Source organism: Euprymna scolopes, chromosome 22 (genome assembly GCF_053919585.1).
Source record: "Euprymna scolopes isolate OS-2025 chromosome 22, ASM5391958v1, whole genome shotgun sequence".
Taxonomy (NCBI): Eukaryota; Metazoa; Mollusca; class Cephalopoda; order Sepiida; family Sepiolidae; genus Euprymna; species Euprymna scolopes.
In genome coordinates, this window is record NC_136503.1 from 31,998,253 (window position 1) to 32,016,794 (window position 18,542).

Below are 18,542 nucleotides of genomic sequence, written 5' to 3' on the forward strand. Positions count from 1 at the left end.
AAAATGTATAAAATTTGTTTACATCTTTTTTACTTAATGACAAGTTTCAATGTGCAAATAGACATGACATTATTTTTCATTCACGCCATAAGTCTGCATAGAACCTCTGGACAAATATAAAGAAAAAAACTTATTAAACTGTTAATGATTGGAATTACTGACTTATTTACGATGAAACCGAAATATTTCTCCAGTTTTGAAAAGGGAAATAAAATTCTAATCCATCTGGATCTTCTATAACAGATGTCTCCCTGGTTTGTGCTTTCACATTTCTCGCTCATGTGCTCCTATTTCGAATTCGTAGCAACGAGTTAACATCAGTGGACTTGTTTTTGTTTTGTTTTTTTTTCCTACCAAAAACGATCATTAACAATGTTTTTTGTTTTTTTTAATGTTTAACGTATTTCAAACTGATTAAAAAAAGTGTGCACAATAAAAATAAATTAAAACAAAAATCCTTTTTCATATTTCGAACTATTTGATCAAGTAAAATTTCCATTTTTTACTTTTTTTTAAATTAAATTTAAATGTTATTTTAGCAAGTTACCTAACAATTTAATAAACAAAAATATCGTAAAAACTGAATTTACTTTGAAAATACTATAAAAAAGAAGCTTTTAAAACTTTTTAATCAAGTAAAAAATGATGTTTTTTCTTGATTAAAAAATTCAAAATAAGAAAAACGATTTTTGTTTTATTTTTATTGTATAATAATTTATATCAGTTTGAAATATGTTAAACAGTAAAAAAAATGTTAATGACTGTTTTGATGGAATAAAAACAAGCTCACTGATGCCGACTCGCTTCTACGAATTCGGAATAGGGGTATGTGAGCGAGAAAAGTTAAAGTAGAAATCAGGGAGACATCTGCTACAGGAGATTCATTCATCTAGCTAAAAAAAACTATCAATAGATTCCCCACTCTCTATCGGTGCCTAAACCTAAACGTGGATTCCATCAACAAAGCTTCTTTCCTAGAACTGCCCATCTGTGGAACTCTGTTCCGCTTGTCTACTTTCCAGCTGACTACAATATTGTCGTCTTCAAGTCCAATGTAAACAAGTTCTTATTAAAACGTCCTCACAAATAATGTAATTACACCAAATTTCCACCAGAAACGATTACTACACTACTATCTCAATAACTACCATACTCATATTAATCCTTATCCTCGAGTGGCCCCCGGGCATTGATATGTGGTAATCCCTTTGTAAAAAAAAAAAAAAAAAAAAAAAAAAAAAAAAAAAAAAACTACTCAATCTCTCTTTGTTCTTTTCTACTTCTTATTCACTCCCTTTCCTCTGCATCTTCTTCTCCACGTTGTGAATGTGCCGGACAAAAGTACATTCACTCTCTCTTCGTCCTCGTCTTTTTCTCACAAACATTGGTGTTCTTTATCTATTTCCATAAAGCAAGGACAGTTTTATTCGTTGATTGACATTTGAGCTAGCGTTTTGCAGCAATTCTTCCCTCCCCACCTCCCACGCTCTCCCTTCTCTCTTTAAATTACTCATATAGAATTAAATTGATACTTACAGGCATAAATGACACCAATAGTGTGACATTCTCATTCACGACAAGCAATCAAGCAACGAAATAAATCACACAGAATAAAAGTCTTTTTATGCATACGCGTCCACGTTCGTTGATCTTTTTATTATCTTGTCGCTATTTATTGTCGTCTAGTTGTTGCCGATGGTCTCGTCGTTTACCTTACACGAATAGAATTTCTCATGAACGAAAAACACAAGAAAAACTTTTGCTGGATTCTTCAAGGTTTTACTAGAAAGAATTAACTTTCGGAGAGAGAGAGACTATATAACAAATTACAGAGTAGAACGATAAAGTTGTCACCCTAAAGAAAACAACAGTACACTTTATTTTAAAACTTTTATTTAAAAAATAAATTCAGGTAACTTGATTATCTTGTAGAGCTGACATCTAATCAGTGTAGCCGCCCTCAGCCTCAATCACCGCCTTGATACGGATCCGGAACTAGGAGCATGCCTTTCCCACAAGTCCCAGTGAGAGCTTGGCAGATGGCGGCAATCAAGCTAGCTTTAGAGTTGTGGGAGGTCATGTTGTTGATGTTGTTCAACGTATGACCAAACAAAATAATCCAGTGGGTTCAGGTTGGGGGAGAAGGGGGGCAATGAGAGAAGAGTACAAAATCATAGCACTCCTTTTGAACCCTAACCCGACGGTCTCTTTGGAATTATGAGCCGGCATTGAGTCCTGTTGCCACATCCAGGATCTACCAACAGCCACTTGATTTCACCAGGAGATCACCACACTCTTCAGCATATCCAGGTACACTTTGGTGTTGACTTTCAAGCCGACTGTGAAGATGTGAGATGGTATGATGTGGCCCTTACTTGAAACGACACCAAAAACATAATTGTGGGTTGTCTGATGTATTAAGCTTTGAACCATCCAGATTTGCATTTTGAGGATGCTGGCAATAGTTATTGAACATTGTGTCACTTTCAGATAAGATAGAAGGCTTCTATTGCTCTTGAGATTTGTACACAACTGACCAACTAGTAGATGTTTTGCAAAAAAACAAAACAAAACAAAACAAAAAAAAGCGGTTTTCATCAAACAGAAATGGAATCATGTTGTCTTTTCTAAAGCGATTTCGGCATTATTGTGACATGTCTCATTCGTATTGTTTCTCCGGGAGAAACTAAACTAAAACTCATTGTTTCACTTTCTTGAAAACGTGACGTCATGTCATCATTCAACTTTGTTTTGTTTTTTTTACCATTATCCATGCCTTCTCAGCCATCTTCATTCAACTCTGAGAACAGTTATGTTTTACAGATTTAGGTTATTCTGACATATACTAATGCAGTCCTTGTTAAAATCCACACTCGTTAACTTGTTGGCATAGAGTCCCAAATATATTGCTGGAATTAAGCAATATTTATATAATTAATTATTCGTCCATGGGTTAGCAGCCAATCAGAGCCCAGAGAATGGATTTACCCATTTGGTCATAGCATACATTCGACTAACTATGTAAACACAAACAATGACGCTTTTGATTTTTTTTTTTAGATGAGGATTGGTTTTATTGTGTTTATTTTATGCAAATAAAAAAGTTACATTTTATTTGGATGTTATTATGATCTATAGAGTTTAGTTTTACTAATAGTTTAACAACAATAAAGATTTTTCATCAGTCCAAGCAATGGAAAATTAAATTTTAAAAATATTTAAAAAAATCTTTTATACTTCTTTAAGTGGTTTCCTGTTTATTCATGTTAAAACATAACTTTTTTTTTTTAATTCACTTTTTTTACATTTTTAGTTAATCCAATATATATATATATATTTCTATATTGGATTAACTCGAGAGGAGTTTCATTCAAACTGAAATATTATGCACGGTTTGTTTTTATATTAGTCTTTTACATATCCAATATTTTTTTTTTTTAATTTGGCAATTTATAACTACAATAAATGGCGGTTTCACTTAATGCCTTAACTAGCAAATTCTAGCATTGCTACAAATATAATTTGCTGATTTCTTTATGTCCTCTGATGAGAAAAATAATAAGAATAGCATTCTTTGAAGCTCTGTGGACTAAGCACTTTGTAAATTGTTTTTGGAGTATTCACTTGAACAATAAGTTTTGATTGTAAAGTTCAACTTACAATTTTAATTTTCTTTCTCTTATATATGTATATATGAAAAATAGATTGGAGGTGGAAGGACCTGAACGCTCAACGTTTCGCCGATTTATGCAGGCTTTTTCAAGAGGGATGGTCATTGAAAAAGCCCGGGCGAAACATTGAGCGTTCAGGTTCTTCCACTTCCAATATATTTTTCATATCGTCGGATTTCATCCATCTTAACAATTATATTTATATATATATGGATTTGAGACTTGGACGCTATACCGTAAACACAAAAAAATTGGAGAAATTTTACATGTGTGCTGTATGTTCCATCCTCACAATCTGCTGGCAGAACACCATTACTAAGTTCTAGATCAAGCCAAATCATCAAACAGAGTGTATCCTCATCAGGACCCAACTGCAGTGGGTAGGTGTCATCTGCATGGAAGAATACTGCATGCCAAGACGCTTGCTTAGAAAGGAAAGAGCAACCATGATTGGCCAAAAACATGCTACAAGACCAATCTACAGTGGTCTGAACTTGGACCAAAGGAATTGGAACACTGTGCCAGTGATCGATCAAACTGGTGAGCAACCATTCGCAAAGCTAGTGTCACCTTTGAGGATGTTCATCGCCAGAAGTTCATTGCTGCCAGAGGTCAGCGCCACAGAGCATCAACAATAGTGATACTAACTACACTTTCAGTGCCACTACTGTGACAGATTCTTTGTCTCTTGCAGCCACCTCTAAAAACACAGATGAGTTGCCAAAATGAAGAGCCTTCTTTGAACACAATGGACTAAAAACTAATATATATATATATATATATATATATATTAGTTTTATTGACATTAAAAGATCACATAATATAAATAATATTTGGAAATAGCAGAAAAGTTGATATTTTTCTTCTAGGAAAAAGAAGAATTTTCTCTTCTATAAAATAAAATAGTTTTTAAATGTGGATATTAAAAATCACATTAAATTATTATGTGAAAAAAAAAAAGAATTTTTAGCCTCCATTTAATGAAAGACTTTTAAATGTCGCCATTAAAAAAGCACATTAAAATAAATGGTTCCATGAAATAGCAGAAATTATATTTTACCTTTAGTTAATAAAAGATGTTTTAAATGTTGGGATTAAAAAGCACAAAATAAAAATATATATAGGTTGAACTTTGGACTTGTACCCAATTTTGCACTGAGACATAATGGGTTACTTTGATTAAGGGTCAGATTTAGAGGGGGCGTCCTAAATAGCTTGTTAGATAGTATTTTTTTTTTTTTTTTTTTTTTTTTTTATTACATTTTCACCCCAAACAAGGCAAATTGCCACTTTGGTGTAGGGGGCTACTATCAGGGGAAACAACTACTGGGGTACTATGTAGGGATTTGGGCAGCAAGGTGTCGGTTCACGTTACACTTGAACTTCTGCACGTCAGTACTGTTGGGGAAGCAGGGACCTGGAATGGAATTCCAGAGTCTTGCGGTTCTGGGGAAGAAACTATTGGAGTAAAAAGATCTTTTACATCTAGGGATCTCTACAGTGTGGGGGTGGGATCTAGTAGCCTGTCGGGTTTGTCGCGGGAGCTCGCGTCGTGGGGGCACAAGTGATTGCAGTTCGTCAGAGCATTCACCACTATGTCAATAAATATGTTTGGATTAATCAACAAATGTTTTGATAAAACTGATATTTTTCCGGATAGCACATAAAATTTGTTTTTGAGCAGATCATTATGAAATGTTACTTAATGATCAATTTGTTTGAACATAAATCTTCACATGCCTCCATTGCATAAATATTTTATAATTTACATTTAAGAAGGTATTAAACCAAAGAAAATAATCTATTTGTTGGTCTCATCTTGTTTTGCGCCTCCAAATTAGTAGGTGGGGGCTAAACAAACAGGAATGTTTGTAAAGAACCCTGGTTGTCGCATGCCATTGGTCCTATGCATTAACAACATCCATGTGTCACATCCTACATACAAGTGAAGCGTTTGTAAATTTATTTATCTACCTTGCTTCCACAAATTCACTTTAATGTTAAGAATCTACTCTCCATACTAAAACATGGGAACTGTGGATTGAGTGTAAAAATAATGGGATTGACTATGGACATAGACATTGCACTTATGCTGACAAAATTGATTTCTGCACTGATAAGGTTTTGATTTCAATCAGATTTGAAGGTACAATCACTATCATTAAGCTAACATTTGGTGAAAAAAAATTTTAAATTAACTTTGGGAAAAATTTGTGATAAAAAAAAAAATAGAGTGCTTCTTTTGGACTACCATACATTATTTTACTTATAACTTGAAAATTATAGAAATTAAAAAAATAACCAGTTGAGGGACCTTGAAGTGAGGGTGGGGGAACTGTAGTTTCTGAAGTGCCCGATGTCTTCACGAAGCGAGCTGTATTCTCCCTGTGTGGAAAACTCGTGCGGCAACAGACATCAGAAAGAGGAGAGCAAGCACAGTCACCAAAGGCTGGAATGATGAAACAGCAGATGATCTGTTGGTTCACAAAAAAAAAACCATCGTAAAGGTAAAGCAGCATGACCAAAGGAGACTAGTGCATGCAGGGAGATGAACTGAACGTGTGATTGGATGCGAGCTCTCTGGCAATTGGTGTGTTGTTGGAGAAGAATGGGGCTGTGATTGAGGATGCCTGCTGGTTGCGACCGGCGAATGACATTACTCATATCAACCTGGCAGAGCTCGATGCAGTGATAAAAGGTATCAACTTTGCACTCCAGTGGAAAGTCAAGAAATTATGCATACACACTGATTTGCTATGCATGGATGACTGGATATCGAACACACTGACAGCCACCAAGATGCTGATCAGATAGAGGTTAGAGACGGTAAGAAAGCTGGTAACAGAGTACAACCTGTCCGTGGATGCGGTAATTGTCACTTCAAATTGCAACCTTGCTAATAGGCTCACCTGGGTACCTGAGACAGAGATGGTATGACGCCATAAAGAAAGAAGCTAAGTCAGTACCATTACTATGTCCTGCTTTTATGAGTTCCGAGGGCTCTATGAGTTAGGGGACACCGTCTGGGTGAAGCCTCCCAATGGCTGATGCACCACCAGCTTTCAAAGAGGATGAATCACTGGCATCATCAGTGAGCAGCCTGTGCTGGTCGATGGTACCCCATGCCATGTGAGGGATGTCCAGCTCGCTCTAAAGAGATACCAGTTGGTGAGTAGCGCTTATGGTGAATCATCCAACATGACTGCAAACCCCAATGCTGATGATAGTTCACCCTGAGAACTCGAATGAAAATGAAATAGTCCAGCCATTCCATCTTTGTAGGAGTACCTGCAACAAACGATCACATCCACAACGTCACTTGTGTGATCTTGAGACTAAGTGGGGGGGTGTAGAATTGAATGTAATAGTCAAAGAAGCAAGCGCCCACGTGATAAACTATATCTGTGAACTTTTGTGGTTTTTTTTTTTCCTCCCCAAAATACCAACCCATTTAACTGCACAGGGGTAGCTGGATTGAAAAAAAAAAGTGCATTCAAATATCAATTTTTATAGACATGACAAATAATGACCAATAAAAAAAAAAAACACCAAAAACAATATATTTTAATTATTTATTCAAAATAAAGTGAAAAACTTAACAGTTTATATATGAACCCCCCCCCATCCCACCCACATGCCATGTATTAATCAAGCACAGCAGGTAAAAAATTAATCTGAAAGATTTGAGTGCGTAATTGACCAATCAAAAGAGACATCCTTAGTAAACTGTTAGGCTCACACAGATTAATAGGGAGCATTCTGTCATATATAGGACATTGATGTCTTGCTGTTTGTGGAATCATCTGGAATAGTCATGCAAAATGGTGTTTATGTACAAGAGAAGTCATGTGATGACAGACAGAGTCTGAGTGTAAGGCAATGATTGACAAATGAGATTCATATTCAGAATTAACAAGCTCAGAGAAAATTTTTAAAAATAACCCACAATTCTGGAATAAATTAAAAAGTTGGACCATACATAAATTCAGTATCCCAGTTTTGTCAGCCTCCAAATAGAATGGGTTTATCATAACTGTACCCAACTTCACTCAAAAGTAAACAAAATATATTTTTTTTTAATTTTAACAAACAAACTGTTTTGAAAGCAGGTCAAAATGCAAATATTGTATTAAAAAATAATTTATTCAAATTTTTTTTTAAACTTGAAATGTTTCTTATTAGTTTCAGATAGTATAATATCCATCATCAGAGTAGAAGGAAGATTTTTTTTTTTGGGGGGGGGTTTATTCACAACAAATAATCATATTGTCATTGAAGTATAAAGGGGCCACTCTGATAGAGAGCAGATTTATAGAAGAACAAGTTGGGTGGGGAGTTGAGTAGTAAGATGTTCAGATTACATTGCAGAAATTTATTTGTAAGTAAAACAGAGTAGATGACAAACTCATTTCTTTCAAAGCCCAGCAGTCACGGAGTCGTGGATTTACACAATCCTCGGATGCAATGAATCTAGTTTGTTCAAACATTATGGTTCAGTTAGAAAAAAGTAAACTAGATTTTATTTGCAGTTCTGAATTTTTGAAGTGTGGGCTGATTGTTTGTATTACTTGTCTTGATCGGATTATTGTTCTCATCTTGTGTTATTTGTTCAACGTTTCAAATCCCATCAAACTTTATTAAAGTTACCTTCCTTTATCAACCAATTTTCACACACACGAAACCATGGTGAAAAAAACAAAACAAAAACAAGTATATGAAACCATCTACAAAGCCAGAAACTTTTCTCCTTTCTTTCCTAAGATGGCAACCAACATGCCTGATGAAGGTCGGAGGCTAAACCAACCGAAACAGTGCACAAATAACACTCAAGATAAGAACAATAGTCCAATCAAAACAAGTAATAAATTTTTTTTTCTAAATTTAGATAAATCGATATCACAATAGTCAAGTGAAAAATGTTACAAGTTGAGCGACTGTAAATGGTGCAAAAAATTATTTGATGAATATCAATGTTAACTCCTATGTTTGCAATACTCTCTACCTTCCTTATTAAAATTTTAGAACAGCAACATCTTATCTACACTGCTACATGGAATTGAAACTTGCATCTCAAAATCAGTCAGGATAAGAAATTAGATGCATTTGATTCCAAGTGCCTTAGAAAGACTCTAGGGATCAAATGAAGTGATTAAATTACCAACCAAGATGTTAGAGATTGCACTAACGAACAGATAGTATCGTCAATAATCTGCAAACGACATGTAGGCTGGCTCGGACATAACCTAAAATTGGCCCCAGAGAGAATTGCCAACCAAATGCTTTAATGGAACCCTAAAGGTAAAAAAAAAAAAAAAAAAAAAAAAAAAAAAAGAGGAGAAAACTGTTAGGACGGTACAAAAGTATAATGCAAGGGGAATAATTCTTTAATTCTCTGGGCAAAGTTGCCTCCCCTTTGTTCGAATCCTAGACTTTAAATCCTCTAAATGAGAGTGACTTTCAAAATGAAGAATGAGCATCATTCCCATTTGTTCCTGTTATCATGTATTGTTTGAATTGTCTTTAAATGTGTGTGTGTGTGTGTCTTCATAATAAATGTATATCGCCATGTAACAGTGAGTGATTTTCTTATTTGTTCATAATTATTCCATTCTTTCATAACGTGCTGCAAACATACCCACATCAAGCCTGAATATCCTGAGGTAAGATATTTTATGTTATATTGATCCTAACGCATCCCAACAAAGACCAAAAATGAACTGGAAGAAAGATTTAGTTGAAATGGGAAGAAACTTGAGAGACACTGGATGACTGCTTTATGTGTTGCAGGAGTTCATGAGTCTAAGTCTTCCTTCCTCCTATCTCACTCTCTCTACTTACCTTCCCCTTTTCTCAATTTTTTCTTTTGTAAATTACTTCAATGATAATTCAGGTTTCACAATTTACTTATTTTGATAAAAAACATTCATTTCCAGTAAAACAATAACTTGTTATGAATCAAGTTACCAACAAAGTTATAGACTTTAAATTTGAATGGCTGCTAGTTATATAAGGAATGATAGACCATATATGCATTTTTACCCAAATTGTAAATGTTGGACTAAACATGTGAAACATTGTTGCTTCTTTGCTGTTAAGAGATGATTTTTTTTTTTACTAATCACACTTTCTCCACAAGCAATTTTATTATTTTTTCTGATGAAACATTTTTTTTAAAGAAAAAAAAAAAGCACAGAAAACATGTTGATTTTACGAAATCATTTGATTCCAAAAATGACTGTATGACATATTCTATTTTTTGTATGATAGTTTTTTCTTTTTGCCTTGAACGATTGTACAGCTGGATGGATAGATATATTGAGAAACAGATAACGTAAGTGACAATTTTCTGGGCGCGGAAGAATTTGTTATCAGCATAACCAAACAGGAAATATAATTGGCTTCCTCCTTAAGGAAACTGTGCTTTGATAATGAATTCTAAGGATTGACTTTTAGTCGGATTTTAAATTGAAAACTTCTTTTTTTTACCAGACGCCATTCTAGAATCTAGAAATATGATCAGTAATGGTGGAAATTGGATAAATTGTTTAAAAGGACAACTCAATAGGAATTTATTTACATTAGATTTGAATAGTCAGCCATAAAGCAGCCACACAGTATTATTCTCCACAAACAGACAGTTCTAGAAAAGAAACCCTGCTCATGGAATTTTTGTTTGATTTTAATCATAGATAGAGAAAAATTGTTGACGATTGTTGTAGTTAGACGAGTATTTGTTGCGAAGTTTTCCAGGGGGAGCCATAGGTTGAAGCTCAGTCAAGCACCTACCATAAAAGTAATGATAGAGTGGAGACAGATTCGCAATGTCTCTTCACTGAGAGAGAGGAAGTAGGGAGGCTAAAAGGTTCTCACCGACAATTTTGAAAATGGTTTTGTACGTTTTTAAGGCAGAAAAGCATACTCTCAGGAGCTCCACCAGATGTTGCTGTTGCAGCATTCTCATCTTAAGATGTGTTTGATTCTTGTATAGCTAGATCAAATTTGGAAATAGGGTTGGTTCATTCTATTGCTCCAGAAAGTACCTAATTCCTAATGTAACAAGCCGTGCATGTGTGCCCCCACCCTCTGGTCCTGCATGTGAGATGACGCCACAAAAAATAGTGCAGAAATGATGAATGTGAGAAGTGTGAAGGGCCAACGTTGCCTTCACATTTTCGCCAAGTTTCAGAAAAATCTAATGGATGGGGCAAAAGTTATAGGGTAAAAAGTGTCATTTTTTGCAATTTTGAGGCATTTGTAACTTCTTTTGAGCTCCTGGAACACCTAATCCCAGTGAAAATGATCAAACGGTGCAATTTCATGCCTTAAGACATGTATATTTGAATTCAGCACCATGGAAAACCACTATATAGACATACATATCAAGTTTTTGAGTAATATGAAAAGGAGCTCCAAAAAGGCATGTTTTTTTAGCCCTAAAAGTCCCAGAGGAATGCGGACCAGAATTTTGCCAGGGTCACTCATACTGAATTTATATTAAGAACAATGGCCTCCATATTTTGACCAAGTTTCAGGAAAATCTAATGGATGCATCAAACGCTATGGGTCAAAAAGTGTCATTTTGGGCCATTTTGGAGCATTTTTTACCTCTTTTGAGCCCCTGGGAACACCGAATCCCAGTGTAAATGGATAACGGTGCAGTTTCAGGCCTTAACACATGTATATTTGAGTTGAGCACCATGAAAAACATGCTATATAGTCAGACATATCAAGTTTTTGTTGAGAAATATGAAAAAAGTCACAGAAAGGAGCGCTTTTAGCACTAAAGGTCCCCGGGGACGTGAACCAGAATTTTGCCAGGGTCACCCATACTGGATTTATATTAAGAAAAATAACAATATGCTCCATATTTTGGCCAAGTTTCAGAAATATCTAATGGATGGACCAAAACTTATGGGGCTAAACGTGTCAGTTTTGTCTATTTTTGACCTTTTTTTGAGCCGCCTCTTGTGATCTAACAGGAATTTTCGCAAAAAAAATTTTTTTACCGTGTACATTGATTTAATGAAATACAATTTTTGGCAAAATTTTAGGAAAAACTAATGGATAGTTATCTGGCAATCGTCTGGAATAACGGACAGATGCACGGACGCCACTGAAAACATAGCTCCCTCTCCGATAAATCGGGGGACCAATACTGTACTCGTATAAGAGTTAGATACATCCTACATGCTCCCACATCTGGAAAGGTGTCATTCAGAACATTTTTTTTTTTGCACTGACAGAGTAGAAAATTGACTTCACAATCTAGCAGCAAATGCCCATTTTTCTTCCATGATAACACAGAAGAGACATTACGAGTCTTTTTCTAATCAATCACTATTTTCATGGAAGATGCTTGACTTAGCTCTAATCTCTGATTCCCCTGTAAAACATTCACAACAACAACTCAACTGCTAGGAAAAAAAAAAGTCAAAATAAACTTTTAATTCTACTTAAAGTGGCATCCGTGTGCCCATCATTCCAGACGATTGCCAGATAACTGTCCATTAGTTTTTCTTGAAATTTTGCCAAAAAATTGCATTTCATTAAATCGATGTGCACAGTAAAAAAATCAAATGGAGTTTTTTTGTTTTTTTTTAAAGAATCTCCCATCTGTAGAACACATTGCTGTGAAACTACTACTTTCTAAACAACAAGATTGGCACTATCAAGTCCAATGTCAACAAATACTTGTCGAGCTGTGTTCTTAAATAATCATTCTTGTTCTGTTTGCTATTTGTTTTTTCAATCCTCTCACAATAATGTTCAGCATCCAACTTACAATTTCATTAACTCTTATCCTCGAGTGGCTTTTGGTCATCGTAAGTAGCGATTCATTAATATAAAAAATAAATTGAAAATAAGCTGAAACTTCAGATACATTCTCAACAATCAGATCAACAATAATTTTGTTATTGTGAGGCTGAGGTGTGCCTCCCTCCCTACAGTTCCAGAGGGTCCGCACTCCCACGCTTTACCTTCTCTTTGAGAAGGGGTTAGTTTATTGCTAATCGCCTGAGGTGTCCCAACTTGAAGATGCTGATATCACTGTTCAAGCATTTTTTAAGGCCATAGTGCGTTGATCCTAGTGCACTGGCTTTTCAACTTGTGTCTAACCTCGTGAAGGACTAAATAAACTAAGTAAATTGTAAATGTAGTTTGGTTGAATTTGATTATTTGTCTTGGAATGTTAAAGAGAGTTTAGTAAGAGTGGGTTGATCTTTTGAGAGAGACTGACTACCAACAACAGAGTTTGTGAATGAGGTCAGCAGGCAATATGGTATCTGCGAAAAAGGTGCCATACATGAAGAATGAGTAAAAGGAAAACCGAAAACTATATTATTATATCTAATTATATATATATTTATATATATAAATATATATATATACTAGATATAAAAAAAATTTGAGGGAAACATTTTTGACTACACATTTGCAGGCATATTACTGTCCTAGCTGGAGACAAACTGGACCATGTAGTACCACTGTCTGAAATGAATACAAAGATTGGAAAACACAGACCCCCTCCACTCCTACATATATATATATATATATATATATATATATATATATATATATATGGTAGTCCAGGTTAAGAATGTATTCATAGGAATTTCAACTGGGTTTATAAAATAGTGCTTGATAGAAAATAGAGTTATATATATATATATATATATATATATATATATATATATATATATATATATATATATATATATATATATATATATACTCGGGTTTTTTTATTCAAAAGTAATGGACTAATGAATTCAACGAGGTTGTTAGATAGTGCTCAATAAAAAGAGCTGATAATACTTGTTTATTGTTATATAAACATGGTCACATCCTGCTGCTACAAATAGCCACTTGTTTCAATCAAACAACAGATATCATCAGGCAGCGACTTGAGTATTCAAAAGTTCAATGAATCATTGAACTTTTGAATAGTCAAGTCGCTGCCTGATGATATCTGTTGTTTGATTGAAACAAGTGGCTATTTGTAGCAGCAGGATGTGACCATGTTTATATAACAATAAACAAGTATATATATATATATATATATATATATATATATATATATATATATATAAATATAATCAATTGTTGCCTCTGTTCAGTCTCAAAATACAATGAATACCCCCTGTAAAGGTAGCTGTACGTGTAATTTTGAGGCAAGGATTATGCAATCCCCAACCACACCTCTCCTGAATCAACACTGCTCAAGTCTAATGACAAAAGTTCAGGACGATTGGAAACAATGCAGAGATAAGCGGAGAGAACATACAGCACTTGAAATTCACAAATGGTCATCCATTTTAGTACTGATCAGGTTCAGCATTGCTTGAATTATATTATAAATATTATATATATATATATATATATATATATATATATATATATATATATATATATGAAATACTCGTGTGGAATTATTTTGTGAGTAAAGCAATTTAAGAATCTTTATGAAAAATTGATATAAAAAATCTAAAAATGTTCCTTTGACGTGATCAAAAAAAAAAAAAAGAAATGAAGAAAAGAGAAAGATTCAAATTAATCTTCCGTTGAGAAATATGTCGCTTTTATATCGAGATCTCTGGATTCTTTTGTTGAAAATAACGCTTCAATTTCTTCCAAAGGTTTGTTTTTAGTTTCAGGTTGAAAAAGAAAACAAAATACCGATCCTATGAGAGCAACAGACGCCATCACATAGAAAACACCTACAAGAAAAGAAAAAAGATAAAACATGAAAATTTCAATTCATTGTTATAATGAAGATTTTGTGTCTGTATGATAATAACCAAAACTTGGAATAATGTTGAAAAGGAACATTATCTCTACTTATATATAATAGGCATTTTATTTTGTCTCTGAGTTTGTTCTATGAGCTGATTAAAAAAAAATTTTTTTTAATAAATGTACTATATGTGTTTGAGAGTATTCTTAGATAGTTTTTGTAGTGGAATGCACCCAATAAGTATTTAAAACTGATAAATGAAAAAATTTGGTTAAAGAAGGAGTCAAATTTTGACCAATGTTAACACCCTTATACAGCCTAACATCACAAATGTATTTTATAAGTTTTATCAATGTACAAGTAGAAGGGCCTAACATATAACATCAACAGTTCTTTGATAACATAGGGGCATGTTCGAAATGAATGTTTCTGTGTAGAGCGCAATTGAACCATGAAACTTGATATTTGCATTTTTAACTTAGGTTAAATAAGGAGTCGAAATTTTATTCAGATTCCCAAGTTTGACAGAAAGATTCTCCTGAATAAGGTCAGAGGTTACCTTGATACAAACGTTGTGATGAGAACAGTAGTTCGAAGAATACAAATAATATAAACTAGATGTTTGTTCCTGTTACATTTAAATTTCTGACTTTGAATTTGCTTATGGAAACAGGGAGCAGGGATGGAATTCCAAAGGCTAGTGGTTTAAAAGCTATTGGAGAAGAAAATCTTTCTGCAGCTAGGGACTTCTATGGTAAGTTTGCTTGACACAGAACAGCATGGGGCCACCAAATCAAACAGTAGACTCCAAAGCTTTGCTGATTTTCATCAGTTATCTTTTATCTTGTAATATGCATCAATCATTAAAACTTTCTGTATCTAGTTAATATATACAAGTAATAAGTAAAAATATTAATATATATATATATATATATATATATATATATATATATATAAGATAGATATAGTAATAATTAGTAATACATAGTGATATTTACAACTAGATATAAAATAGGTTGAACGCTCCTAAAATTCGTACTAGAATTGTCCGCAAGAACCCATGACACAGTGGGTGGAATACTTGAAAAAATCAATTGTAAAAGTGATATTCTCCTGACGGTTGAAGGTTCAATCCTCAGTGTGGGTGACTGAAAAAATATATTTGCGAATTACTTAAGACCTCCATCCAGTCATGGCTGACAGAACAAGAGCACGCTACCCCCATGAAGTAAATAAAGAGTTTCGCTCGAAATTCTGTTCAAATTTCTGAGTTCGACAGAAACATTCCCAAGTTTGACAAGATACATCTGGAGAAGGCCGGAGGTTACATCGACCAAAACATTGTGAAAATCACACTCAAGAGTAGTCCGATGAATAATAATACAAATTCTGTATATTTTTAATATTCCTAATGTCGACATTTTTTCTTTTATACAACAATAACAGTATCATATTCAGTTTAATGTCTGTGTTACATGCTGGCATGTGTTGGACAGCTTTTTAGAAATTTACTTCAAAACTTTGATCAGGTATAATTTCCTTAACAAGCAAAATTTTTATAGGACAGATACCCTAACTGATGCCAACCAAGCAAGATGATGCGGACCAGTATTGCCTTATTAATAATAATATTAAAATGTCTTATTTAATAATTTTTAAGTGCAAAACTATACAGATGTTAGTGAAAACAGTGACTTACCTATAAGGTACTCTTTAAGCCAACACCTTATTTTAATTATTTGTGAAGTAAAGAAACAAAGATATGAAAAAAAAAAGACAACAGTAACAAATAGTAATCAATATCCTCCCTAAATACAATAATATACACTAAATTCATACATGCAAGTATACATACATATGATGATTGCAACGTCTCGTGAGACGAGTGCCACTCCCTAAGACATTTAAAATCCATGAGCCCAAATGCCTGAGGGAGTATCTATACAAAGATGATGTTACAGAGTCTTAGCTTTGTATGATAGCTAAGTCTCACTCTCGGTTCAAAATGTTGAGATTTTTTTTTAAATCAGAGATTTGCTTCTCCTAGAAAGGTTGCCTTCACCACGGCTTACGGGAGCCCTCTCCACCCCAATAGACATATACACACACACAAATATACACGGTGCTAGTTGGCCATTGACTCAGAAAAAGAGTTCATTCGCCTTTTGTAAGGTTTTGTTTTTAATCCTTCAGGGATACATACATATATGCACATACATACGTACATACCCAAATCGAAAAAACAGAAATAAACTCCAACACTCAACTAAATGGTTTAGTAGAAAAATGATTACGAGTAAAACAAGAATTTAGCAAATTATTGAGCTTCATCATATGTTTTAATGTGGAAGAGTTGTGCCACCAATTCAGTATGACAAAGTGAATTATCTCCCTTGACTTAATTTAAAAGTCTGACATTTTTAAACATAGAATCTAATTGTGGATGATTTCTTTGGTCAAAAATACGTCTGACACATGTACTACTACATCAGTTTTCATAATTTTTGGAATTTATACTAATTTCGACATGACACAAAAGTCCATAATGTTTTCACCTGAAATGCGTTGATTTTAAAAGGTCACTAATGTACAAAAGCACCCAATATTTATAATATTTTATCAATTCTACAAACGATTATCACCAGCTGATCCGAGTTGAACCATAATTTCTTTAGACTTTACACTCTTCCTATTTACTTGCCTCCCCACGAGGGCCGAGTTAGACACAAGGTCAGTTTTGATGTGGGGAAAATCCACCTTTCCAAAAAGGAGCACTCTTGATAGGAACAAAAATAATTGTCTCAGTCAGGAAGGACCTCTCCTTCACCGACTGAGGACAGAAAAGTTGAAGTGCAGTACCAGAACAACACCACACTGTGACCTACCTGGTCTGGAATGCTTCCTTTAGGAGGAGGGGGGAGGAGGTCATGAATAGCTAAAGTGTTGACTACAAACATTTTAGAATAGAAAAGAATCGTGTTTTTATGGTTGGTTGTTTGGTTGTTTTTGTTTTACGCCATATTAACCCTTTTCGGGTTACTTAATGCCGAATCCAAAGATTTTGAAGAAAATTTTTTTAATAGAATATATTTGTTATTTTCAAGTCGGTTTCTATTTAACCCATCGTCGGTACCCTAACAGATACTCCGGGTCAGAGTGGACCTGGGAGCAATGGCAATTAAAGGGTGGCTCCACACTCCCCAAAGCCTGCAAGCTGGGGCCTCACCACTGGATATAGTTTAAGGTCATATCTAGGACCCATGTTTTTATGAGTTGATAATTTCCCTTTCATCTGTGCCACAATAGTCTTTCTTGTTTTTCTTATCAACTTGTAACGTTGCAGTTACACTTTACTTTAGTAATTCATAAAATAAAATTTACTTTAGCCATTCATAAAAGAAAACTTTACTGCAGTCATTCATAAAATAAAACTTTACTGCAGTCATTCATAAAAATAAAACTTTATTTTAGTCATTCATAAAAATAAAACTTTACATCAGTAATTCATAAAAATAAAACTTTACATCAGTAATTCATAAAATAAAACTTTACTTTAGTCATTCATAAAATAAAACTTTACTTTAGTCATTCATAAAAATAAAACTTTATTTAAGTAATTCATAAAAATAAAACTTTACTTTAGTCATTCATAAAAATAAAACTTTACTTTAGTCATTCATAAAAATAAAACTTTACTTTAGTCATTCATAAAAATAAAACTTTACTTTAGTCATTCATAAAAATAAAACTTTATTTTAGTAATTCATAAAAATAAAACTTCATTTTAGTAATTCATAAAATAAAGCTTTACATCAGTAATTCATAAAATAAAACTGGAAATAAATAAATAAATAAAAATCAGAGCTTCCATTTTTTCCCTCTTTTTAACAAAAGCATTTAATACCGTTTCACTTAAAAGTCTCTTGCTGCCACATGTCCATCTAACCTGGAGTGTTTCTCTTTTTTTCAATCACACGCTGGCCACAGCCGGCCCATTCTCACCTTTATTTTACATGTCCATCTCCTTTGGTGTCGACTTTTTTCCTTCCCAACCACATAGTGCCCTTGTTTCTTTTTCTTCAGATGTAAGCCTGAGCACACTTGTCAATTTGCGTGCATGTTCAAATGCTGCGCCT

General features: G+C 33.9%; 1 protein-coding gene across 1 annotated transcript in view; it reads right to left on the reverse strand.

The window, feature by feature from the left end:
• Positions 1–14,085: 14,085 nt before the first annotated feature.
• LOC145243950 (proton myo-inositol cotransporter-like) overlaps positions 14,086–18,542 on the reverse strand; it is a 97,350-nt gene continuing 92,893 nt past the window's right edge. Inside the window, exon 10 of the mRNA XM_080107077.1 lies at positions 14,086–14,389. Coding sequence (XP_079963203.1) covers positions 14,223–14,389 — 167 coding nt within the window. The 3' untranslated portion in view covers positions 14,086–14,222. The remainder of the gene's footprint in view (positions 14,390–18,542) is intronic.